The 26,116-nt window shown below is 45.9% G+C and overlaps 2 protein-coding genes and 1 pseudogene across 2 annotated transcripts; 1 reads left to right on the top strand and 2 right to left on the bottom strand.

Moving 5' to 3' along the window:
- Positions 1-2,946: 2,946 nt before the first annotated feature.
- On the bottom strand, positions 2,947-13,075 carry MRPS11 (mitochondrial ribosomal protein S11). Its single transcript, XM_065872448.1, has 6 exons — positions 13,011-13,075; positions 12,750-12,878; positions 7,583-7,681; positions 5,348-5,477; positions 3,816-3,881; positions 2,947-3,054 (listed from the first exon to the last, which is right to left on the bottom strand). Exons 1-6 carry the CDS (start codon positions 13,073-13,075, stop codon positions 2,947-2,949), a joined length of 597 nt encoding a protein of 198 aa, XP_065728520.1.
- A 387-nt stretch (positions 13,076-13,462) lies between these two features.
- MRPL46 (mitochondrial ribosomal protein L46) lies at positions 13,463-24,488 on the top strand. The gene is made up of 4 exons (XM_065872631.1): positions 13,463-13,690; positions 15,049-15,238; positions 15,993-16,166; positions 24,122-24,488. Exons 1-4 carry the CDS (start codon positions 13,463-13,465, stop codon positions 24,370-24,372), a joined length of 843 nt encoding a protein of 280 aa, XP_065728703.1. The 3' UTR covers positions 24,373-24,488.
- LOC136143830 (tudor domain-containing protein 3-like) lies at positions 16,832-24,069 on the bottom strand (annotated as a pseudogene).
- Positions 24,489-26,116: the final 1,628 nt, after the last annotated feature.

Raw genomic sequence — 26,116 nt, 5'->3', positions numbered from 1 at the left:
TTATTTTGGTGGTGAAGGTATAGCTTGGTGTCGGGTGATGACCTTGGCCAAAAGAAGGGAAAACATTGCATCTATGCTGAAAGGAGAAAAATTATATTTGCCTTTTTGCCTGCAGACGAGAGAAGAGAGGGGAGAGGGGAGGAGAGGCTTTCCTTATGCAGCTAGTCCTGGGCCACCAGCTTTGTGCTTTGATGTACTCATAGCAATAACACAAGGCCCTGCTGCCAGGAAACAAGGAAGTGTGTTGTCACACAAGTTGATGCCAACACTCTGCTTGTGCAAATACTCAGGACCCAGTGCCAGGCTCTGCATCTTCTCTGCCAGGGGGAAGTGCAAGCACACGGTCACCTGTGTCTCAGGACCGAGAGGCTGGCTTCAGAGAAGGGCTTGTGGCAGCAGGGGAAAGGGCAGCCTGGCATTTAGATGAACGATAACTGCCTTAAGTGGTCAGTGAAGGTCCTGCCCTGAGGAGGGGCCAGTCTCTGAGGCCAAGACCCCACGATTAAGAGGTGATAGAATCTAAGAGAGCACAAGTTCACTGGCCTCTTAGAGCCTGGACGCAGCAGGGCACTGAGGCTCCCAGCAGCAAAGCTGTGTGCGTTCCCCCTGGGCGCCCTGTCGACGGTGCTCCCCCCACCTGGCTCCCGGCGGTGGTGCCAGGCTTCCATTTCTGGCCCTAAGACCATTGATCCTTTAGGGTCCCCTGTGTCCTGTCCACTTGTAGGCCCTCTCAGGCAGTACCTTCCTTTTCGATGCTCTCTTGGGAATAAAATAACACTTTCTAAAACGACAGCGTATGGAGGATTTCACTTCTGGAATGATGGAGACCGCCTGTGCTTCCTCTTCTCCACGTGCCCCTCCAGATCCATTCTGCTGCCTGCGAGGCTGGCCCTCCAGGGATGGCACCACCCTGCTCCCCTGCTCTGGTTCTTGTTGGGCTCAGCCACTGGGCACGTCAGGTAGCCAGAGGCTGGAGCCATCAGCGTGTTTCTGTCCTCTCCCTCTGCGGGCCACGGCTTTGGCAGAGGCCGCATCCCTGTGACTAGAACGCCGCCAGGTTCTGGGGGCTTGTCCCTCCCCGGCTCCTGCTAGTCCTTGAGTGCTGCAGCCTTTTTATCCCGACCCTGCCCATGCCTCTCTAAAGGACTTTCTTTAAGCTTCTCTTTTGAACCGCCTGTTTCTTGCTCTGTTAAACTAATTGCTCCAGGCCCTCTGTCCACCCGAATAAAGGCCAAACCATATCACATCACAGAGCGGTTTCTCACGAGCCCCATGTTTTTTTTTTTTTTTTTTTTTTTTTTTTTTTTTAATTAATTAATTAATTTATTTTTGGCTGCCTTGGGTCTTCATTGCTGCGTGCAGGCTTTCTCTAGTTGCAGCGAGCGGGGGCTGCTCTTCGTTGCGGTGCGCGGGCTTCTCACTGCGGCGGCCTCCCCTGTTGCAGAGCATGAAGCACGAGCTTCAGTAGCTGTGGCACGCGGGCTCAGCAGTTGTGACTCACAGGCTCTAGAGCACAGTCTCGGTAGTTGTGGTGCACGGGCCCAGTTGCTCCGTGGCATGTGGGATCCTCCCGGACCAGGGCTCGAACCCATGTCCCCTGCATCGGCAGGCGGACTCCTAACCACTGCACCGCCAGGGAAGCCCGAGCCCCATGTTTTTTACGCAACGTGTTTATATATAGTTTTAAAGTGTAACTCCTTCCATCGGTGGTTTCAACACAAGAAGCCTCCAGTTGGGTTCCTTTAGTCATTGGTCACAAGTTAACCTTCATAGGTCCTGCTAAGGATGGAAGAGAAGGCAGTAGAGAGACATTTTCCTTCTAAATTCACATTCGGGTCTTGGTCCCTTCCCCTTCTCTAACCTGTGTAACGCAGCAGCTTCCCTACATAAGAGGGCATTTGTGCATTTACTACACGGGGTTCAGGCAAATCGCAATGCTCGGCTGGCTGTGCAGGCGTGGAGCCCCTCGGTGGTCGGCAGGCCCTTCCTGCAGACTCCCCTCTGACAGACATGCATCTTTTCATCTGGTAATGCTCTCATCCTTGGTCCTCTGTCCAAGGAAGAGGGGGGGTCTCTCCTGCTGGGTCCCCAGAGGCCCCACCTTTGGCTTGTGTGTGGCATCCAGGGACCCCAGAGTCCCGACTGAGCAGTCAGTGCTGCCTGGGAGCCTGGCTGAGCCCGCTGTGTCAGCACCACCCGGACTCGCTTTCCTGCACGTCTCAATTTGGGCTCTGCTCTCGCCCATCCCTCCACCTCCCCTAATTTCTAGAGAACCCTGTTTTATACCACTCTACCCTCCCTCCTTTAGGGTCATGCAGTCTCGGGTGTTGGGGTTGCTGATGCCCACGGAGTGTGTAACGCAGCCTTGACTGTGGGGAATCTCTGATGGTTCCAGGACCACTCTCCCGTACTGTTAGGGCTAACTAACTTTAGACACGCCTGCTAACAGTGAAACCTGCTATCAGAATACTCCAGAGGTAGGAGGCACAAAGCTCTCAATTTGGGGCCAAATTACAAGTTAGTAAGAAAAGTTCCTAATGAGCTCTGGAACCCTTCCATTGAGGGTCTCACCTCAATTCACAATCTCGTTTTCAGGAGGAAGTGGAGGGTTACTGTTTGCAATGCTGGAAGCAAAAAACCCACAAATTACTACAGATGGTGGAGATATTTTTATTTTTTCAGAGCAGCTGCAGCATTTACTGGTTGGCATCTGGGCCACAGCTGCTCCTGTAGCTCCCTTCCTGTCCAGGAGAGGCACTTCTGGGCATACTGGTCTCCAGTCGAAGGAACAAGCAAAGGCCATCCCATAAGGAGGCAGAGCTCTCCCTTACTGTCTGAAGGGTCTCTAACAAGCCCTCCCTGGAGAGAGCTCTGACAGTGTGCTTTCCATGACATCCAGCTGGAGGTGGGACTTGAGGTCAGGTTCAGGTGCAGGCTTCCTGCCCATCACAGCCTCCGAGCCTTCCTGGGGCGGCAGCCGTTGTGCGGGATGGGGGTGTTGTCTGTGATTGAGATCACTTCCAGGCCCCCCATGGTCAGTCCCTTGATGGCAGACTGGAAAGAGAAGGAATAGCAGGATGGCACGGTCCCAGAAACGATGCCCCAGTGTGTCCAGACAGGGCTCAGAGAGGAACCGGTCGGGGGTGAGGGGGGTGCAGTGTAGGGATGAGAAAGCTCACTGGCTCTGATATCTACAGTCCCAACCTGATGCTCTCACAGAGCTCTCCCTACCAACTCCTTCACCAAGCCCTCAACGTCGCCCACATCTCCAATCCCACCTGCCACGTCCCACCTTGCGCTTTACAATCTAAGAACAAAGACTGCTGTAAATCTCAATGCATCTTAAGCATTATGCTTTTGTAGTTTCCTCTGCCTGGAATGATCCCCCCTCCCCCAATCCCATACGCATACCTGGTTAGTCCCTCGTCATTCTCAAAAAATCAGTAGAGATGTCACCTCTTTGGGGACACTTTCCTGATCACACCCAACAGGCTCCCAGCACCCTGGGCACAAGCTTTACCACTGCACTCACTAGTCTGTACTGAGGGACCCATTTGTGACAGTCCCCCAGAGGCCACCTTTCTGTTCCCAGTGCCTGGCACACAGCAGGCACTCTGTAAGTGTCTGATGAATTGAAATTAAGTGATCAGGGCTTGCTTTGAGAAGCTTAGGAGATCAGACGCAATGGAAAGAAACTTCAAGCTGTTAGGGGAATCCACTACAGGGTCCACTCTCCCTCCTCTGCTCTCCCGTTTCTCTCACTAACGGAAGAAGCAAGCACACATGCTGGGCTGTGAAGAAGCGAGGTCACTTACCAAGCGCCCTGGCCCCAGGCCTTTAACCACAACTCGGACGTGGGTCACACCCTTCCCCGTAGCTTTCTGAAGAGGAGCAGCAAGTGGTTAGTGCTCTGAGAGAGAAGTGTGACATCCAAACCCCTTGCTACTGCCACCTGGAGCAACAGGGTTATGAGCTCCATGGAACAAGCACCCACACATGTAAACTGGCAGAAGACAGGGAAGGAAGCAAAGAGCAGATGGCCGAGGTGCAGGACAGACACCACCAGTCAGCTGGGATCTCTTTCCGCCCAGGACAGCACTGCCACCTAGTGGATACTTCTAAATATTGCTCAGAGTTTTCCCAGGTGGATAAAGGAATTTCAGAACATAAGGTGCCCTGGACTCCAAGGCTAAGCCTCAGTACCCTCTTAGAAAGTGTTATCTTATCATTTTAATCTTTAGTTACAGTTAAAATTTTCTTTCTTGGGCTTCCCTGGTGGCGCAGTGGTTGGGAGTCTGCCTGCCGATGGAGGGGACACAGGTTCATGCCCGAACCGGGAGGATCCTGCATGCCGCGGAGCGGCTGGGCCCGTGAGCCATGGCGGCTGGGCCTGCGCGTCCGGAGCCTGTGCTCCGCAGCGGGAGAGGCCACAGCAGTGAGAGGCCCGCGTACCGCAAAAAAAAAAAAAAAAAATTTCTTTCTTGTTTATAAAGGCAGTTTATTGCAGAAAATCTGGAAAACACACAGGCCACTCAATCCACCATGCAGAAGCCACCGTTAACACTGACATATTTATTTTAAGTGTATAAACTTGCCCACTGGTGGCCATTTAGTGTGTTTTGATGATCACTAATACATAGCAATCAGTATTTTGGGGCATCGAGCTTTGTCTGAAGGTCAAGGTTTTCCTTCCAGAGATACTCCCGGTTTGGCAGTGAGGCCTGTGTTGTAGCAGACAGTGCCCAGGCTCTGGTCCCAGACCTGGCAGGGTCAGTTCAGAGAACTGGACTGGCTGCATGGCTCTGAGCAAGCCACACACTCTGAATCCCAAATGACTCTTAAAAACATGGGTAATACCAAGGGTCTTCTGAGGATTCAAGATAATGAATGTAAAGTGTCTGGCATATAGTAGATACTGAATAAATACACCAACTGCAGTTCACTGCCACCTTGCTTCTAGGAAGGTCTGCAACAGTTCACGCTCCCTCTGATACTGCAGGAGAGTCCTCACATGCCACACCTTCTCCAGATGGACCATTACCACAACCACACCCCACCCACCGCACTGGTCTTTAAATCCAGGAGGCTTTGGTGAGCCTTCAGCACCTGGCTCCTGCCTCTTCTAGAATGAACCGAGTATTTCACTTCCACTGAAGCTGAGAGAAAGAGAAAAGAGAAGCGTGTTCACACACCTCTTCAAACCACCCCCCATGTTAGGGTAGCCAACAGGAGTTGGCCAATACTCTTGCTTCTGAAGAGCTGCCTCAAGGACAATTTTCCTGCCAGTGATCAGCCATGCAAAAAGTGGAGCCCAGCACAGAGGGAGCCGGAAAGAACACACACTTACCGCCGCGGCAGCTATGCCTGCTGTTTGCGCTGCAATGCCTGTGCCCTTCTTGGCATTCTGAAACCCCTCCGTGCCACAGGAAGCGCGGGCAAGGGGCTGGTGAGCGGCAGAGACTACCTGGATCTGTGTGCTGGGAAAGGAGGGGAGGGGTACAGAATATAATGGCTCTTCAAGGGAGTAAGAGAGCGCTAACCCATGCCCAGACAAGCCCGAGTGTGAAAGAAAAAGACCGTTAGCTGCTTTCACTCTGAGCTTATCCTGTAGGAGGTGCCAGGAAAGGTCAGAATCAACCCCTAAACCTCATTAAAAACTGACAAGTCATATAATCTAAAGAGAGCCGTTATGCATGGAAGGTTTGGGCTCCGCCCCCTAAATTCATGTTGAAATTCTAACCCTTAATGTGAAGGTATTGGGGGGTGGGGCCATTGGGAGATGATTAGGTCATGAGGGTGGAGCCCTTATAAACTGGATTAGTGCCTTATAAAAGGGACCCCAGAGAGCTCCCTTGCCTCTTCCAGCATGTGAGGACACAACGAGAAGCCAGCCATCTGCAACTTGGAAGAGCTGTCACTAGAACCCGATCCTGCTGGCACACTGATTTCTGACTTCCAGTCTCAGAACTGTGAGAAATAAATGCCGTTTAAGCCACCCAGTTTGTGGTATTTTGTTATAGTGGCCTGAGCTGACTAACAGAAGCTCCATAATCTGAGGGTGCTAAGTGTCATCCAGAGGAAAGGTGGCATATTTTCCTCCTAGTATCTTCCCTGTAGCCAGTGTTTAATTAGATTCAGGGTCCTTTCTGGCTTCTTCTTTTTTTTTTTCCCCTAAGAAATTAGATTTTCACATCAGGTAATTTTTAATGATTTTTCATTGGTAAAGTTTCAAATATACACAAAAGTGGATAGAATAATGTCTGAACTCCCATGGACTCACCATTCAGCTTCAACAATTACTAACTCATATCCAATTTGGTTTCACCTATAAACCCTGTTTCTATACCCCTCTATCCCCTAACTAATGGATTATTTTGAAGCAAATCTTAGACCCATCATTTCATCTGTAAATATTTCAGTATATATGTCTAAAAGATAAGGACTCTTTAACAAGTTAAATTAAAATTAAGAATAACTTCAAGAAATCCTTAGATACGCTTTCCATTTCCCTCTTGATCACTGCCCAGTTTCCTGGTCTGAAGAGCTCCCTGAGAACTCACCACAGAGGGAAGTAGAGAGTGGTTATGGGGAGACCTGCTGGAGCTGGCCCTGGGCTCAGGCCACCTGCTGTTGGCCTGGCTACGGCTGCCATTTCCCTACCACGGCTTCTTGGGTTTTCTACACTGAACAGAGTAGAAATAGACAAGAGAATGGCTTGTCCCTGAGACAACCTCAATAAAAATCTACAGAGTGGGCCACAGACCCTTAAAAAAGCAAACGAACAAAGAGAGCTTACCTATGTCCTTAGCAACCTGAGAAGAGAGGAAAATCCAGAGGCTCTCATTCTGAGCTTACCAGATGAAAGCTGAAATGCATCCTATGGCACCTCGCCTGTGCTCACCCTCTAGCCCTGACTACCAACAGTCTCTTGTATTGTTCTCTAAATTGCTTCATAGGCGACTGTTGACCAAACACCAATCCCATCTCCAAGTGGGGGCTGGTGTGCAAAGATGTTACTGATGTCAGCAAGGTTTCTGTTGCCAACACACAGTTGGGAACTTACCCAGCACTGTCTGAAAGCCACACAGAACGCTAGTCTTCCAACCTTGTGCAGCCCTACAAAGGCAGAGGTCGGTGCACGGTGGCCCAAAGCGAGTACTTTAAAGCGACCCTTATTTGGTGGTTTCCATTTTGCTTAGTTAGTAAATCATATATTCTGAAATAATCTCTCTCATTTATTAATCACCCATCCCCAGTACTAACACTTAACAAATACTTTCACAGAGGGACTTTCAGGCCCTAAAATATACTCTTCTCCAACTCTTGAGCAGAACCAGGAAATACAATTCCCAAGGACAGCAATGAAATCTTATGAATGGGATATGCCTAACCTAGTTCACATTTTCATGAAATCTGAACAAACTATATAAAGAGAGAGGTGGTCTCCCCAAACCAGGAGGGAGCCTGGGGGAACCTCTGCATCAGCATCTGCGTGCAGAACGTGGCAGCCTGACTCGTCCGCTCCCTCTGAAGGGGAAAGAAGCCCACTCTAGCCCTACCAGGTGCTCCCTTCCCTGCTTACTTGTTGTACGATGCTTTGATGTGTGCGATTGGGATCTCCTCAAATTTCTTTCCTGCCCACCTCAGAGAACTCTCTTGTCCTGGAATTGGAGGGTAAATGCTGCAATTAGAAGAAAAATTTTAGGTAAAGTTGTTCTGATTTTTTTTTTAATTAAAAAAAAATTACAAGGTTTAAAAAAAGCCACCAGTACAGACAAACTCATAATAAGAAACAGCAGCTCTCTGCCTCAACCTGCTCCTGAGGTCACTGCCCCCGACCCTTCTGGCGCTGCTGCCACATCTGTGGCCCAAAGCGAGTGCTTCAGCACGGTGCTTCAGCAGCCATTTCCTGAGTTGCTGACTCTAGACACAGCTAGTGACTTTCTGCTGGGAGGAAAGAGAATTTAATCCATGCTCCCCATCTTCCCCTGTTCCTTCTAGTGTAATCAGATCACTCTCCAGTCCTCTATAAGCTACTCTTTCTGCATTAAAAAAAATAAAGTCGAATCTCTATTTCTTGTTTTATCAACCACAGATATCTTGACTATATTGTTGTCTGTTTGTACAAACAATATGATTTTTCATATCATATTGATAAGACAAAATTATCTTAATAAAAAAGACAAAATTATCTTACTAATACTTATAAAAATCATTATTATTAAAAGAAAATCCCTGGAATAGAGGTCAGCAAACTTTTTCTGTAAAGGGCCAGATAGTAAATATTTTAGGTTTTGCTGGCCGTAAAATTTCTGTTGCAACTACTCAACTTTGCCACTGTGGTGCAAAAACAGCTACAGACAACAGTAAGTTAATAGGTGTGACTACTGTCCAATAAGAAACAGGAAACTGGCCAGATCTAGGTAGGGGCCAACTTGCCAACCCCTATCCTAGACCAGCGGTTGTCCATGCTGGCTGAACAGCAGGATCACGTGATTCTGATGCTTACACTCCACCCCAGACTTCCGGATGGGGCCTGAGAATCCATTTCTGAAGTAGCCCAAGTGAGTCAGAATGTGAACTCAGGGTTTAGCACACTGGCCTAGACATCATGTTGAGTTCAAGACCCCTCTCTATCTCAGTCCGATCTGTCCTCTGGCTGTCTCTCGGTCAGGACTTCATTTTCAGGTGGAGAAACTGAGTACAAATAGGGGAACAGGGTTAACAAGGGAAGCCAGGCCTTGGGTCGAGGGGCTCTACCTTGGTCCAGAGCTCTGCTCACCACCTGCGCTATTTTTTATTTTAGACTCGAGCAAACCTGCTGCTGCACCCTGCTTACACGTAGAGATCAGATCAGTGTTTGTATCCCCTCAGCCACCTGAACTACAATGGGTTCTGATTTAGAGAATGCACTGTTAGCTGAGCATTATCCTCCTGACTGGCTTCCCTAGAGAGATTTTAAAAAAACAAAACAGTAAACACAGTGGTATTCAAGAGTTACAAGTGTATTCTTTCCTGCTTGGCCTGATCTTAGAGATGATTTAGCATCTCAGCAGGTTGCCAGCTTATCAGCCTACACTGAGGTGGAATGTGGACGAGGCTCTGAGATGACATTAATATTTAAAACATTATCATTTCCCCATTGATAATTTCCCCTATTGACTTGTGGGCCAAAAACTTAAGCCTTCTAAAGTCTGAATATACCAGCATAATGCCTTTTATATAGGGCAAGATTTTTGAACTAGGAAGGATTTGGAGCTTGAACCATTTAACTGAAGGCACAGACAAGATCAAGCTTTTAAGCCTCCCAGGTCCAATGTACAAACGAACAAGTGGTTCACTGCGAGGCAGCCCAGAAACAGGAAAGACAAAGCTTTTGCCGCTGTTCTGCTGCCTCTTCATACCCATCCTCAAACCAGGCCCGCACACACGGCATCTCTTGCAAATGGCTGACAAGGACTGAAAATAGCCTGCACAGTTGGGTAGAGAAAAATACACAGTTAGTGCAGTAGTACCTACTGTCTCTCTCTCTCTCTCTCTCTCTCTATCACAGTTTCTTGACCTCAGTACTACTGACATTTTGGGCAAGAGAATTCTCTGAAGGGGGGCTGTCCTGCACACTGTGGGGTATTTAGCAACATCCCTGGCCTCTACCCAACTAGACATTGTTCCTCAAGTTGTGACAACCAAAAATGTCTTCAAACATCGCTAAAAGTCCCCTTGGAGGCACAGCCGCCCCAGGCTGAGGACCGCTGCTTTACTTTAATGACTTCTAACATCCAGTGGGCCCTCAATGCTGGCAATCATACAGCGCATCCACAGTTCAATTACCCTTTCACTGTCCTGGATGACTATTTTGTACCTTCTTTTGTCCCCTCAGACCTCCAACTCCTTCCTGCTTCCTCACTGCCCGCTGATGACCTTCACAGAGAAATAGAAGCAATCAGAAGTTCTTCCAGCTCCCACTACCAAACATCTGTGCCCACAATCTCTGCCTTCTCTCCTGTTATGAAGCTCCACTTGTGTGTCAGCCCCTCAAGGACAGCAGTCCGGCATCCTCATTCTTTCCCCTCTCTACTGCATCATTCCCATCAGCAAAACATGTGGTCATTTCCCCAACCTAAAAACAAACAAAAACCTCTTGATCCTAAAGCCTCCTTTAGCACCTGCCCATTTCTATATTCCCGCTCAAAGAAATGACCTGTCTTCCTGTCTTCTATTCTCCTTGAACCCACGCCACTGAGACCTTAGCCCCTCATACCTCCACTGAAAATGCTCTAGTCAAGGTCACCGACCAACTCACAATGTTAAGTCCAATGAGCAATTCTGTCGTCAAGTCTATGGACCTATCATATCAGTAGCATTTGATATAGCTAATCTCTCTGCCCTTCAACCACATTAAAAAAAAAACCCACAAAACCCTCCAGGTTTTCTTAGTACTTCTCTGGAGATTTCTTCTTTTTCTTTTGCTGATTTTTCCTCATCTCCCAAATCTCTAAATGCCAGAGGCTCCAGGGTGCTGTCCTTGGACCTCTTCTTCTTTTTGTTTACCCTTTCTCTCTTGATGATCTTGTATCTTAGAGTTTTAAATATCATCTAGGGACTTCCCCGGTGGTCCAGTGGTTAGGACTCGCTGCTCTCACTGCCAGGGGGCCCTGGGTTTGATCCCTGGTCGGGGAACTAAAATCCCATAAGCCTCATGGCAAAAAAAAAAAAAAAACCCAAATCATCTATATGATGAGTCTTCCAAATGTATACCTCTAGCCCAGATCTGTCCCCTGAACTCCATTTCTTTCTTTCTTTTTTTTTTTTGCAGTATGTTGGCCTCTCACTGTTGTGGCCTCTCCCATTGTGGAGCACAAGCTCCGGACACGCAGGCTCAGCAGCCATGGCTCATGGGCCCAGCCGCTCCGCGGCATGTGGGATCCTGCCGGACTGGGGCACGAACCTGTGTCCCCTGCATCGGCAGGCGGACTCTCAACCACTGCACCACCAGGGAAGCCCTGAACTCCATTTCTAATAGTCAATATTGTATCTCCACTTGGATGTTAACGAAGCATCTCAAACTTAACCACCCAAATCCAAGCTCCTGCAGTCTCCCCTGTCTTAATGACAACTCTATCTTTCCAGCTGTTTAGGCCAAAAATTTTAGAGTGCTCCTTCAGTCCTCTCCTTTTCTTACGTCTTACATTTACAAACCCTGTTGGTCATCTTCTAAATGTATCAGTCTGACCATTTATACTACCTCCACAGCTGCTACTCTGGTCCAGGCCAGCATCATTTCTTACCTAGATTACTTCAGTAGTTTTTTGGCTGCTTAGGAGACTTCTCCCATCTTCCACCCTCGCTTCCCTACAGTTCAATATCAACACAGTGGCCAAAGGGACCCTTTAAGATGTAAGCAGGATCATGTCAATCCTCTGTTCAGAATTCTCCAGTGACTTCCCACTTCACTCAGAGAATAAGCTGAAGTCCTCATGATGGCCCACAAGGCCGACAGGATGTAGCCCTGCGTGCCTGCAGCACCCCTTTGTCCTCTTGCCCCCACCTCCTGTTTTTACTCATCACTCCACGTTGGCCTTCTTGCTGCTGCTCTCAAACACTAGACACACTCCTACAATCTGTCGTATTTGTTTTTCTTGTTTTCTATATACTGTCCCCTATCCACTCGAATTTAACTTCTACGGGGGCAAGGACTTTTGTGTGTTTGGTCACCGATGCATACCCAACATCTTGAACAGTGCCTGACATTGCTGAGTGACTATAAAAGAATCTTGGCTTAAATTCCTTTGGCAGCTCCCTACTGCCTACAGTGGGGACTGCGTAAAAGCCCCAGTGTTACAGATAAGACCCTCAGCATTCGGATTCCTTCTCACCCTGCTGGCCTCATCTGCCATCACACATACACCTAAATACACTGCATTCTTTCACAATGCATGCGTTACACAGACTGTTAGTTTGCCTAAAATGATTTTTCATCTTTTCCAGCTGAACTCCCATTCAATTCAGTTCTTAGCTTCACATTATTTTCTTGGCACTCTTGCCTGATTTCCTCCAGAGTCAGACACTCACTCTTTCATACTGCAAAACAACCATCTCTTACCTCCAATATACCACTGGTCAGATTATGGTGAAAACATTTGTATGTCTGTCTTCCCTGGTAGACTATGAACTGCTTGTGGGGAGGAATGATCCTCTGCATTTGTATCCCCAGCCAGCACCTAGCACGGTGCCTGGCACCAAGCAGGTTCTTAGAAAAGGTTTGTTAAATATAGTGAAGTATAAGTAGCACAAAGAGGTAGTGGCACTGTGGAAAGCAAGTTACCAAGTCGCTGGGGCTAAGCACAGAAACCACCCTGGACCTTAGACCAACTCAAAAAAGTGCATAACATACACCCTAGTGTAGCCACCCATCCCCGCCCGCTTTTGTGTCCGAGACCCAGGGAAGGTTGTTAGTCTGACGTGATCCCAGAGGGAAACAAAGGTGATATTTACTATACAACTTCGACGTTCACTCATTCATTCATCAAATGTTCATGAGCATTCATTTTGTGCCAAAGCTCATCTCATTTGATCCTCACAACCTCTTCCGGCGTTATCTCCACTTTCAGACGAAAAAGCTGAGGCTCAAATATTAATCTGCATAAGGTCCCGCAGATGGCAAGTGACAAAGAGTTGGGAATTCACTGGTTCTCTGACTCTGGAGGGTGGTGCCAGTCTCCCGAGGGCTGGACCTAAGCGGCCCTCACCTGAAAATGCTGCGCCTCGGAGCTGGCGCCGGAGCCTTCTCCTTCTCAACTTCCGGCTTGGCCCCTGCGTCTTGCATCTGCTGGGCGCTAGTGTGGATGGTGGGGGCCGGCACTCCGGCCACGGCGACCCTGTGGAGAAGGAAAGCTCGGTGAGGTCCAGGCCTAACCGAATCCTAACTGGAGTCCAGGTGTCTCCTGGGACACGGGCAGGAGCGAATTCCCGCGGGTGGCCGTAGGCTCGGACGGGATAATCATTCTTACCTGGTCGTCGGTGGCCAAGCCCATAAACGCAAGAGCCAAAACCGCGCGTTTCTTACAACCTGCATGACGTGAGTTGACCCCACTCAGCTCCCGTCCGCGGCGACCGCGGAGCTTGGCGGGGCTGGAGCGGAGCCAGCACCACGAGCACTTGTGGGGGCGTTGCAGAGGAAAAGTCACCTGATTCCTTTTTATAACGTACATTAAAGATTTTTATTCCCATTTAAATGCTCCATAATAACTATCGTTGAGAGTGGCAACTGGGAATCCGCCTCCCTTTTCCTAGTTTTCTAACATGAGATCTTCGCCCACCCCTCCATATTGGAATGGTTCGTTCTACTAGTTCCGGGGAACCTAGCTTTTCCCGTCATGCTGTGCCCGCACTGCCTTGTGGGCATATAGGATTGGCCCAGGACCTCGCTGGGAGCCGCGGTACATTGTGGGAAGGTTGACAGATGGCGGGGGCTGTAAGGCTGACTGTATTAGGGGTGGCGAGGGGCTGGCGGCAGTTCGAGGGCCCCTGGCCCCGTAGTCTGGGTTCTCGCAGCTTGGCCCTTGCGGCCGCACCCTCGAGCAGCGCGTCTCCATGGCGCTTGCTGGGCGCGTTGTGCCTGCAGCGGCCACCGCTGGTCTCGAAGCTGCTGACCCCATTGCAGGAAGAGATGGAGGCTCTGCTACAGCAGGTGGGATTGAGGTGCGGGTCGTCGCTTCTGGGTGCAGTTGGGGAAGTAGTAGAGGCACGCTGACTTGCGTTTGATCCCGATTCCTCCACCGATTAGTTTGTGTGACTTTGGGCAATTTACTTCACTTCTCTGAGCTTCAGTATACTTACCTGCAAAATGGTGCCTACCTTACTGGTTTGGTGTGGTACGTAGTACGCGTTCAATAAAAGGTACTTCGTTTTCATTGAGCTTTTCTGTTGTTATCGTCGGCAACTCTTTGGAGATGCTCTCCTTTTTCAGTCAGTATACTGGGTATGCGATGGTGAACAAGACGGATTCAGCCCTTATCATAGGTAGTTGACAGTTTAGAGAGGAGAAAGTCTTTGTTATGTGATGAGCGTAAGGAAAAGGCAACGGGCACATCCGTAAGATGTCTGTGATAAAGTCTTTTGTGTGAGGGTCAAGTGAAGAGACATGGGCAAAAGCGGTGTAGTGGCTATGAGGATCTTAAATCCCCATAGTGATTAAAGGATATTATGTTCCCCCAGAACCTGAGACGTTTTTGTCTTGGCTACTGAGAGATAAAAACTTCACTTCTGTCCTTTTTACTTGGCTTATTAATTTACTCTGCAAGCATTTTATTAATCGCCTTATAGATAATCATTTAGGACCCACTTTGTACAGACACTGCTAAGTGCTAGGGATGCAGTGGTGAATGAGACAGACATAGCTGTGCTTCTCAGAGCACTTCAATTTGGTGGAGGGGGCATCAGTCAATAACCAAATAACCACATGATGATGGAATTGAAGTCTTTGGTAAGTGTTGTAAAGGAAAACACAGGGTACTGTAATAGTGTTTAACAGGGACATTAATTTGATTTTAATGGGAGGTGTCATAGAATATCTTTCTTAAGAAAGTGATATTTTAAAAAAAAGTGATATTTAAATTGAGATTTGAAGGATGAGTAGGGATCTCCCAGGAGAGCATGAGGGAAAACATTCTAGGGAGAAGGAATGGCATCTGTAAACTCCCTGAAGCAGGAACGTTCATGGTGAGTGAGATTCTAATCAAAGACTGGCCTGACTGGAGGGAGGTAAGTGGGCAGGCAATGCCTGTCCTAGTCCTCTGTTCTTTGTGGCAGTCTTGATCTCCAAACACATTCTAATGTTTTAGTAAATATAACTCAAGCCCAAAGTGCAGCTGATCTTTTTTTCTCTGTTTTCTCTGTGGTGTTTTGGTTGTATGTCTGTTGGGTGGTAAACTTCTGAGTCTGTCAAGTGCACTGTCAAGTCTGTCAAGTAGCTCTGTTTTATTTTTATTTTTTGTCCTTTTAATTTTCCCAGTTTGGGGTAGATTTTTGCTCTTTTAATTTTCCCAGATCGAGATAGAGAGAAGCCTGTATTCAGACCATGAGCTTCGTGCTTTGGATGAAGCCCAGAAACTGGCAAAGAAGAAAAGCGACCTTTATGGTGAAGAAGAAGATGAGCAGAATATATTGCTGTTGCAGGATTTGGAAGACATGTGGGAGCAGAAATTCCTACAGTTCAAACCTGGAGCTCGAATAACAGGTTTGTGGTCTTTTCAGGCCAGTTAGAGGTAGAAAAGGGGGGTATTCTGGTTCCCAGACAAAGGATTCTTGCTTAACCCCTGCTTGTGTTTTAAGTAACAAATAATTTCAAATGATAGAACTTCTTTCACGTGGGAGAAAAAGAAATTCTTTTCCCTGTTCCTCACATCCACCCTAATATAATTTTTTCAAGGTCTGTTATTTTTGAGTGGGCTGTAAGGGTATTGGGATAGCCTTATCTGTTTCAGTTAAGCCTCAGGAATGTTATCTGGGTTTAACTCCTAGTTTGGGACTAAGAGTGGGGTAAATTAAGTGTTCCCCACTAGTTTCCTGTATTTTATCTGAAATCCCTCCCAAAGCAGGGCATTGAGTTCTTTTATTCTTATTTCACGATGAAGACTGAAGAACAGAGAAAGTAGGGGCTGGTTAAGTCAGTAACAGTGTCAAGACCGATGAAATAGTAGTGTCCGGGTATTGCTTCTTTTCCAGAGGCTCAAAGTACTTCGTGTTTGGCTCTTCAAAGGAGTTCAGCTTTTGGTTTCTTCTTGTTAAATTTTAGTTTCCTCAGGATTGTGAGACTGTGTCCTGAGAGAGGTCAGAGTTAGAGAGACGGGTCAGGCTTCTAATTTGATTATAAGTTCTTTGAGGGCAGAGGTTGTGGCTCTACCTTAAAGGAGGACTCTAAAACTCTAATCTTCTTGGTTCTGGCAGAACACAGTCCTCTTGTCTCCTGTGACCCCCTCTTTTCTTCACAGAAGCCGATGTAAAGAATGACCGAACCTCATTGCACCGGAAGCTAGACAGGAACCTCATTCTGTTGGTCAGAGAGAAGCTTGGAGACCAGGACGTTTGGATGCTGCCCCAGGCAGAGTGGCAGCCCGGGGAGACCCTCCGCCGAACAGCTGAACGAACCCTGGCCACGCTCTCAGGTGAGTTCTCTGCCTCCCTCTAAACCCCACAAGACACACTTCAGACTCAGCCTGAGGATTTGCAGGCTGGCTGTGGGCCTGGCTTTAAGGGTAGGAGGTTGGAAGGTTAATGGAAACTTTGATATTTATAAAATTTCAGCTAGGAAAAAATCTTAGATCAAGTGAGAGTCTTTGTGCCACTGAGATTTTTTTTTTCTTAAATATTTATTTATTTTGGCTGCGCCGGGTCTCAGTTGTGGCACGCGGGATCTTTAGTTGTGGCATGAGGGCTTCTTAGTTGCGGCATGCAGACTTCTTAGTTGCAGCACGCATGTGGGACCTAGCTCCCTGGCCAGGGATCAAACCCAGGCCCCCTGCCTTGGGAGCAGGGAGTCTTACCCATTGGACCACCAGCGAAGTCCTGGCACTGAGATTTTTAAATTTTATTTTATTTCTTTTAAACTATTTTCTTTTCTTTTTTTTAAAATAACATATTGGTTTTATTGATGGCAGAAGAAAAAATTCTTTCACTTGTAAAAGGTAGTTGCTTTATCTGGCTCCATATTTTTTCCCATTCTTTGTGTGGGTTGATTTTTTTTTTTTCCCCTAAAATCTGTTTTTCATTCTCCAAATAATAATATCCACAGTGGCTGCATTTTATTCTAAAGGGAAAGTAGGAGGTCTAGTCACTGGCTTGTTTCTAAACAAAGACTCTTGTCGTACTCGTTCTGAGCCCGGGGAGGTTGGTAAAGCTGCTGGGTTGGCTGAGTGGATCGTCTTGGCTGGCCATCATCTCCTCTACGAGGCTCAAGAGTTTGGCTGTAGATACTGTCTTCCTCCCATCTCCCTATTTGAATGGGCCTGATGTTGTTTAGTAGCGGCTTCTTCATAGTTCCTGTACTCAATGAATTAACAACTGCTGTCATACCTGAAGGATGGAGAGTTTCCGCTTCTAATCACTAAAACTTGTCTTCCCAACAGAGTGCAAAACATTCACCTTCTGGTTTCTACAGTTTCGCATTCTCCATAGGAGTAGGTGATTCTAGGACTTTTTTTTTGTTTAATTGGCCCAGATCTTCTTTGGGGCCTAGTATTGTAAAATATTTTGTCATTATAGGGTGTAGCTATGAGGGGTCCTGTTGGCTTAATAGATCCTACTCGCCTTCCCTTCAGGCATTTCTGTCTCTCCACTCAACACCAGTGATACTATGCGTTCCAGTGGGATTCTGGTAATCAATACTTACATTAAAAGGTGCTTCAGTTCTTATGACACTGAAAGCTTCATTATTTATTTTTCATGGTTTCTTGTCATAAAAATGATCAGGATTAGCTGTTTGGTTTTCTCTCTTTTTAAAAAAAATTAATTAATTAATTTTTTGGCTATGTTGGGTCTTCGTTGCTGTGTGTGGGCTTTCTCTAGTTGTGGTGAGCGGGGGCTACTCTTCGTTGTGGTGTGCGGGCTTCTCATTGTGGTGGCTTCTCTTGTTGTGGAGCACGGGCTCTAGGCACGTGTGCTCAGTAGTTGTGGCATGCGGGCTCAGTAGTTGTGGCACACGGGCTTAGTTGCTCTGCGGCATGTGGAATCTTCCTGGACCAGGGCTTGAACCTGTGTGCCCTGCATTGGCAGGCGGATTCTTAACCACTATGCCACCAGGGAAGTCCCTGGTTTTCTCTTTTCCTACATTTTTGATTCTTATAATTTATGGATTCTTCGGGAAGTGGATTTTTTTTTTTTGTGCCTCTGCGTAGTATGAATCTTTTGCTTTGTACAGTTACTCCCCCTCCCCCCCCTTTTTTTTTTTAAAGCAGCATTGTTGTGCTAAGAACTTAGAGGATATGGAATTTCTTTAGTTCTGTTGCATCTAGAATATGGTCTATCCACACTTGATTTTCTCCTCAGCTCATACTTCAGATCCTGAAGAAGTACTCAGTTTTGCAGAACCTGTTTCTAGGTAACCCACTGCCTTCTAAAATTGACTTTGAATTTTGGGTCTCTTTGAAAATGCGATTTTTCATTTCTTGGCCATCTGGTATCATCTTGAGGAAGATACCTTGGTTGGTTATCATCTTTTGCTCCATTTTGTTCAGTATTTGACAATCTGTGTTATCCCTGACAGACCTGTGATTTAGATTCTACCCCAGAGCCCAGTGCAGAGGCAGCCAACTGAAAAACACCCCGACTTTCTATGAAAGAGGCTTGTTTGTTTAACATAAAGCATCGGTCTGGGGGAGCAGGCATCCAATTCAGCACACATCTGGGGGCCTGTGGAAATATCCTGTGGGGACAGAGGCTGGCAGATGCCGTCCCTGTGCTCTCCCTCACCCCCACAGAGATTTTAAAATTTATTACATTCAAAATTGATGTTCCTGCCAGTCTCTCAGCCTGCTTCTCTTTTTGTCCTTGCAGGCTTGCTTATTGGCATCACCACTTACCCATTCACCCAACTAGAACCCTCAGAGTTATCCTTGACCTCATTGCAATATCCATAAGTTCTTGAGTCCTATCTAGTCTGTTCTAAATAGTCCCCTCTTTATTCCTGCAGCTTTTCTGGGAGCCTTTTCACTTCTCACTAGTCCAGATTTTCTCAACCTTGGCATTATTGAAATTTGAGGAGGGATAATTCTTTGTGGGGGCTTCTGTGCCTTGTAGGCTGTTTAGCAACATCTCTGGCCTCTACCTGCTAGATGCCAGTAGCACTAACCCATCCACACTCCCACTAGTGTGACAACCAAAAATGTCTCTCGACACTGCCAGACATTACGTGGGGAGTGGAATTACAGTGGTTGAGAACCGCTACACTGGACTATTGAGGTAGATGCCAAGTGAGTTCCCCCTTGCTTTTGTGTTGTCCTCTTCAGTGCTGCCAGAATGAGCCTTCTAAAACACAAATCCCTTGTCACTTCTCTGCCTCAAATTCTTGAAAGATTCCCCATAAAAGCAGACTTTCAAGCAGGGCCTACAAATCCTTTTTGCTCTTGTCCTGAGCTCATCAGTATTCCATCTTGCCACTCATTAATGTATATTCCAAGTTCTAACCTAGCAAACCTTTTGCATCCCATGAATAATGTGATTTTTCATACGTCCCTGTTTTGGGACCTGCTGGTCCCTGACTGGAATGCTTTACTCCTCCCTAGTCTGACTGCTCAGTACATTCTACCTTCTGTGGTGGAACCTTCTGGGTAGAGAGAGCTACTCCTCCCTGTAGGCTCTCATAGCACTTGTGTGTGCCCTTACTCAGTTTATGCAGCAAACATTTACTCTCTGCCTACCATTTGCTGGACGCTCTCCAGGCAGTGGGGTCACAGTGATGAACAGAACACTACCCATGCTTCCTGGGAGCTTATGTCCTAGTGGAGAAGACGCTCTTCACGTATTCCATTGCCGTTTAATTGTTTATTAACACGTTGTCCCTCCCCAGCCAGAATTCTGACTCCCTTGAAAATATGGATACTGTCTATCCCTCTCAGTCATCCCAACTCTCAGCAAAGTATCTGGCACATAGTAGGTACTTGCTGAATGTTTATTGAGTAAATGATCTGGTTGTATAAGTGCACAGCCACTTTTCTGGCTCTGCCACCAGCATAAGTACCTGCTAATGAAATGTCAGCAGCCAGTGTGCACCCCCTTGATCCTTTCCTGAGAGTGACCTGTGTGGCCTGCAGGAGAGGGAGCAAGACAGAATGGAATGGGAGGGGCTTTTGCTGCGTTCTCGGTTTCCTTAGCCATCACACAAGAGTTGGCAGCTGGGTTTCTTGCCAGGATCATTGGACTCAGATGCTTAGCTTCCCTCGGTCAGTCATTCATGTTCACGACTGGTGCTCAGCTCCACCTGCTGTGCACCACGTGGAAAGGGGCTCCCCTTGGCACCACGCTTTCCTCCTTTGAACATTCCCGTTGCCATAAATAAGTGTGAAAGGATATACTAGTATTTTATAGGTGCATATAAAATATGTTGATTTATTTCAAATTCATTAAAATCGTAAATAAAATAATTAAAATGGCAAAGAAAAGCTCAAGCAGTATAAAAGTATAAATATAAAACAGTCAAAGTCTATTCTTTTCCTCCCCTTTGGTGCACTTCCTGAGTAGTTCTGCAAGGTGGAATTCCTAGAGGTGGAATTAATGGTCAAGGATGGACACATTTACGTTTTTGATAGGTGCCACCCAAGTGTCCTTCAGAATGTACACAGCATGTGACATTTTCAGGAGTTGGGTATAGGAGTGCCTGTTTGTCTAGACCTCACCAACATGTGAAATAGTCTCTCTTTAAAATTTTTGCCTGTCCAATCAGTAAAAAAAAAAATGATCTCTTTTGGATTAGCAGTTTCCTGATTGATAATTGATCATCTTTTCATATATTCATATGTTTCATATGGCTATTTGTATTTCTTCTTCTATGAACCGCCTGTTCAGATTCTTTGCTCATGTTTGTAATGAACTGTTTTTTTTCTTTTTGATTTAATTACGTTTAATCCATTTCCCCAGATTATAGAAAAGTAATATGTATTCATTGAATTAAGTGGAAAATACAGAAAAGTATAAAGAAACATGCCAGCATTATTCCACCACCCACAGATCCCCACTGCTGACATTTTGTATCATAGGTAATTTCACATAATATGTGAATTCCTCATCTAATGCTGATGCTGTTGTTATTGTTCGTAATATTGAGAAAAGCAGTTCATTGTATATGGTGAAAAACTATCAAACAGTGTCTGCTAAATGTAGTATAAGAAGTAATAAGTAATTTTCCCATCTTAGAGGCAATCACCATGAACACTTTGTGTATCCTTTTAGAAACTGCAAGCACATACATATTTTATCTGTTCCTTTTTTCCACACAGTGGGATATACATGGTTACATACCTTCCTTTCTCTTCTTATACACAGCTTTTAAGCATATCTCTATATCAGCAGGTGAAGACATATCTTTACACTTTCAACGCCAGTGTAATACTTCATACATGTATGTACTGCAGTTTGTTTAACCAGTGTATTGCTTTTACAAGCAAAGCTGCGGTGAACATCTGTGTACACTCCTCTGTGCTCACATGGGCAAATAACTATATCCAGGAGGATGAATTCTAGAAGCAGAGTTGCTAAATCAAAGGGTTTGTATAATTAAAATTGGTATCTCTTGCCAAATATAGCACTTGTACTAATTACACTCCCACAGTATGTTTGAGAGATCCCAGTTTTCCCTTATCCTTGACAAGCAGTGTACGGCTCAAAGTTTTTTTTTTAATTAAATTAATTTACTTATTTTTTTATTGGGGTATAGTTGTTTTACAGTGTTGTGTTAGTTTCTGCTGTACAGTGAATTGGAGTTCCCTGTGCTACACAGAAGATTCTCATTAGTTGTCTATTTTATACATATTAGTGTATATATATGTCAGTCCCAATCTCCCAATACATCCCACTCCTCCTTTCTCCCCTCGGTGTCCATACGTCTGTTCTCTACATCTGTGTCTCTATCTCTGCCTTGTAAACTGGTTCATCTGTACCATTTTTCTAGATTCCACATATATGTGTTAATATATGATATTTGTTTTTCTCTTTCTGGCTTATTTCACTCTGTATGACAGTCTCTAGGTCCATCCACGTCTCTACAAATGACCCAATTTCGTTACTTTTAATGGCTGAGTAATATTCCATTGTATATATGTACCACATCTTCTTTATCCATTCACCTGTCAGTGGACATTTAGGTTGCTTCCATGACCTGGCTATTATAAATAGTGCTGCAGTGAACATTGGGGTGCATGTGTCTTTTGGTATTGTGGTTTTCTCTGGGTATATGCCCAGTAGTGGGATTGCTGGGTCATATGGTAATTCTGTTTTTAGTTTTTTGAGGAACCTCCATACTGTTTTCCGTAGTGGCTATATCAATTTACATTCCCACCAGCAGTGCAAGAGGCTTCCCTTTTCTCCACACCCTCTCCGGCATTTATTGTTTGTAGATTTTTTCATGATGGGCATTCTAACCTGTGTGAGGTGATACCTCATTGTAGTTTTGATTTGCATTTCTCTAATTATTAGTGATGTTGCAGCTCAAAGTTTTTGAACTTCGGTAATAATGATGTGTTTTACACATCAAATAGAAAATAAATTTGTATTTCTTGAATTATTAAGACTGAGCATCTTTTAATGAGTTTATAGTTCATTGATAGTTATTTTCATGTGACCTTCTTGTTCATATGCATGGTTCATTTTTCTTTTAGAGTTGTTTTTTTTCCTCATTGATTTCTAAGTACTACTTATACCTTAAGATATTCCTTTGTTGAATGTGTTGAAAATATTTTTCCTAGTTTGTCATTTTGTCTGTGACTTTTGTATGCTTCGTTTTTCCTTGCAGAAAGATTTTAATTTTTTTTTTTTTTTTTTTTTTTTTTTTTTTTTTTTTGCTGTATGCGGGCCTCTCACTGCTGTGGCCTCTCCCGTTGCGGACACGCAGGCCCAGCAGCCGTGGCTCACGGGCCCAGCCGCTCCGCAGCATGTGGGATCTTCCCGGACCGGGGCAGGAACCCATGTCCCCTGCATCGGCAGGCGGACTCACAACCACTGCGCCACCAGGGAAGCCCAGATTTTAATTTTTATGTAGATAAATGTTTTTTCTGTTTTGGATTTTTGAATTTTGTGTCTTGGTTAGGAATTCCCCTCTCAAAAATGATACAGAGGGCTTCCCTGGTGGCTTAGTGGTTGAGAGTCCGCCTGCCAATGCAGGGAACACGGGTTCGTGCCCCGGTCCGGGAAGATCCCACATGCCACGGAGCGGCTGGGCCCGTGAGCTACGGCTGCTGAGCCTACACGTCCGGAGCCTGTGCTCTGCAACGGGAGAGGCCACAACAGTGAGAGGCCCGCGTACCGCAAAAAAAAAAAAAAAAAAAAAAAAAAAATGATACATAAAATATCCCACATTTTTTTTTTATGGTACTCTTATGGTTTCTTTTTTCTTTGTGAAAAATTTTTAAATACAGAAAAATTCAGAAAATATTAAACCTCTATGAAACCATCAATCCAGAATGAACAAACCATTCATGAAAATTTTAACTTACTGTTAAATCTTTGACCTATATGGTGTCAATTTTAATGTGAGGAGTGAGGTTGGGATCCAGCTTTATTTTTTCCTTTTAGCTAGCCCATTCTCCCAATGCCATTTAGTAATTAATCCATCATTTTCCCATCCTTTGAAATGCTGGGTTGGGGTTATTAACCCATTGTTGTAGATTGCAGATGTTGTCTGTCCATCTGTCTTTGCCTTTTACCTTTGGTTTTCACCCTGCAGCAGTCAAATTGGGTCCTTTTTCTACTTTCCACATGACATTGCGTTTAAAAGCCTGACAAGAGAGAGGCATGGGCATATATACACTACCAAACGTAAGGTAGATAGCTAGTGGGAAGCAGCCGCATAGCACAGGGAGATCAGCTTGGTGCTTCGTGACTGCCTGGAGGGGTGGGATAGGGAGGGTGGGAGGGAGGGAGACGCAAGAGGGAAGAGATATGGGAACATATGTATATATATAACTGATTCATTTTGTTGTAAAGCAGAAACTAACACACCATTGTAAAGCAATTATACTCCAATAAAGATGTTAAAAAAAAAAAAAAGCCTGACGAACTTTGCTTTACAGATACCAAGTGTCTTGGTCCTTTATCAACAGATGGTGACAGGGCTGAGTCTAGAAGCTCGGTGCTCTGACTCCCAGGTAGTGATATTTGGTCTGCATTGCTGACTTCAGTCTGAGAGCAGTAGCTTGGCACGAGGAATGGACTCAGTGAATCTGGAGCCTATGGGCCAGGAACCTTTGGATTGAGAGGCGACAAGAGTCTTCAGGAATGACCCTAGTTCTCACTCTCAGGGATTGCTTTTACCTCAGGCTGGAAGTGGCTCTCGCAGAGACCCCCAATGATTTCGGGCGCCATAGTAAACAGGTGGGTGTATCCTGATCTTCCGATTCTGTTCCCCCCTTCTCAGAGAACAACATGGAAGCCAAGTTCCTGGGAAATGCACCCTGTGGCCACTACAAGTTCAAGTTCCCCCAGGCAATGCGGACAGAGAGCAGCCTTGGGGCCAAAATATTCTTCTTCAAAGCACTGCTGCTAACTGGAGACTTTCTCGAGGCTGGGAAGAAGGGCCATCATGTGTGGGTCAGTAAGGAGGAGCTGGGTGACTATTTGAAACCAAAATACCTGGCCCAGGTTAGGAGGTTTCTCTTGGACCTCTGATGGACAATGCCCAGACAGGTCTGCAATCGGGCCTCAGGACGTTGGGTTGCCTCTTCTCTGTAGGGAATATCAAGCAGCAAACTAAATTCTGAGAAATAAACAAGTTTATCATTGTGTGGGTCTCTGTTGATTTGTTCTTTGAGGACTACTGTCTTCTTTCTGTCAAGAGAGAACTGTCTTTTAGGGTGCCTTTCCCTTTTTTTCCCATGCTCATAATTGAGTAGGATTGTATTACTTTGTAGTGAATCATCTGGCTTCATGGACCCAGGAAGAAAGAATGGAAGGAAGTGAATCAGCCTTCTAAAAGCCTTGAGTTCTGTGAAAGCTTCTAGGCCCCTGAAAAAAAAAAACCTACTGCTATGTAGTTTCCATTTTCTGTTTTGTATTTCTCTCCCTTTCTACTTGATATGAGAATGTATCAATCTAGCCTAGGAAATGATTCCTTCCTTGTTTCCTTTGCTTTGCTTTCCTTTCCTTCCCTTCCCTTCCCTTCCTCCCTCCTTCTCTCCCTTCCTATTTTCATTCATTCTTTTTTTTTAAAGCATTTTATATTTAAACAATATAATCACTTCTTACATGTTTTGAAACAGTCATGTGAAATAAGCAGGGTCAGCCTGTTATCTCCCATTTTAGAAAAGGTGAGTGGGTGTCGTGGCCAGGTGTGATTGGTTGAGAGTCTTACTGCAGGTCATTGATGGTGCAGGAGGAGACTGCTGATCTCTTGCCTCTGGGTCGGGGCTTTTGACCCCTCACCAGGTTGCTTGGGTCACCGCTGGGCCCGGTGCCTGGCACAATGGAGGGCACTCAGTGAGCATTTGCTAAAATGAGGGAAAGGGAGGGAGGGTCTCAGGCATGCTTCTTTCTGCCCAGAATAGTGGTTCCAGTAGCAAGACTGCAGTCCTGGATCCTATCAAACTTCCTGGTTTCCCCTCAGAAGGCCTTCTTCTGGGTTAAACAGTCTGGCCTCTAGCAAATTAGTTGCACACAAGAGGGAGTCCTTGGAACCTCTGATTTATAACCAGTTGGTCAGAAGCACAAGTGACCACTTGGACTTGTGGTTGACACCTAAGGGGGGAGAGGAGGAGTCTGGTAGGATGGAGCCCTTAACCTGTGGGAGCCAATGCTTTCTTCAGGTAGATAGTGTCAAAATTGAGTTGAATTGTAGGACATCTAGCTGGTGTCACAGAATTGCTTGGTGTGGAGTTGATACCAGAATCTTAATGGCCATTCATAAGATGGTCTGTTTTGTTGCAGGGTTGTTTCTTTAAAGGGAAATAGCATATATAAAATTGGTAAGTAGAGAAATGGTGTCAGGATAACTTGGAATTAGGTTCCTTCCTGTGAGGTTTTCCCCAGACTTTAATATTTTGAAGAGATCAGGGAAAGAAGGATAGAATACCTTAAGAAAAAAGCTGAAAATTGCGTAGAAGTGACTTTCTTTATTGCAAGTAGTGGCTAGTTTGGTAGCTTCAAGACTCACCACTAGCTTTTCCACTATGTTAGGTTGTCTGGGGAAACTGAGTGGAAAGGAAGACCACGGCCCACCCCCGCAATCCTGCTTTGTTTTACAAAACTGATGAAGAAGGCTCTGTCCTGGATCACATTTTTGATTTTGATGGAACTAGTCTCTGCTAGGACCTGCATCTCAAAGACCCTACATCTCAGGAAGAAAAGAACCCTAGGATTTCAGGCTGTAAGGGACCAGTGTACATGCCAGTGGAGGTTTAACTGTTAGCATCATATG

The sequence above is a fragment of the Phocoena phocoena genome, chromosome 2 (genome assembly GCF_963924675.1).
Source record: "Phocoena phocoena chromosome 2, mPhoPho1.1, whole genome shotgun sequence".
NCBI classification, from domain to species: Eukaryota; Metazoa; Chordata; class Mammalia; order Artiodactyla; family Phocoenidae; genus Phocoena; species Phocoena phocoena.
Note: the sequence above shows the minus strand (reverse complement) of the source record. Positions and strands in the feature narration are given on the sequence as shown.

Bases quoted from the DNA above. Each gene is read 5' to 3' on its own strand.
- MRPS11 (XM_065872448.1), bottom strand. From the start codon at position 13,075: ATGCAGGTTGTAAGAAACGCGCGGTTTTGGCTCTTGCGTTTATGGGCT. The intron at 3,882-5,347 runs GTAAGTGTGTGT...GCTCCTCTTCAG, and splicing joins CAGGCATAGCTGCCGCGGCG to AAAGCTACGGGGAAGGGTGT. The intron at 3,055-3,815 runs GTAAGTGACCTC...TTCTCTTTCCAG, and splicing joins GCCTGGGGCCAGGGCGCTTG to TCTGCCATCAAGGGACTGAC.
- MRPL46 (XM_065872631.1), top strand. From the start codon at position 13,463: ATGGCGGGGGCTGTAAGGCTGACTGTATTAGGGGTGGCGAGGGGCTGG. The intron at 13,691-15,048 runs GTGGGATTGAGG...TAATTTTCCCAG, and splicing joins TGGAGGCTCTGCTACAGCAG to ATCGAGATAGAGAGAAGCCT. The intron at 15,239-15,992 runs GTTTGTGGTCTT...TTTTCTTCACAG, and splicing joins ACCTGGAGCTCGAATAACAG to AAGCCGATGTAAAGAATGAC.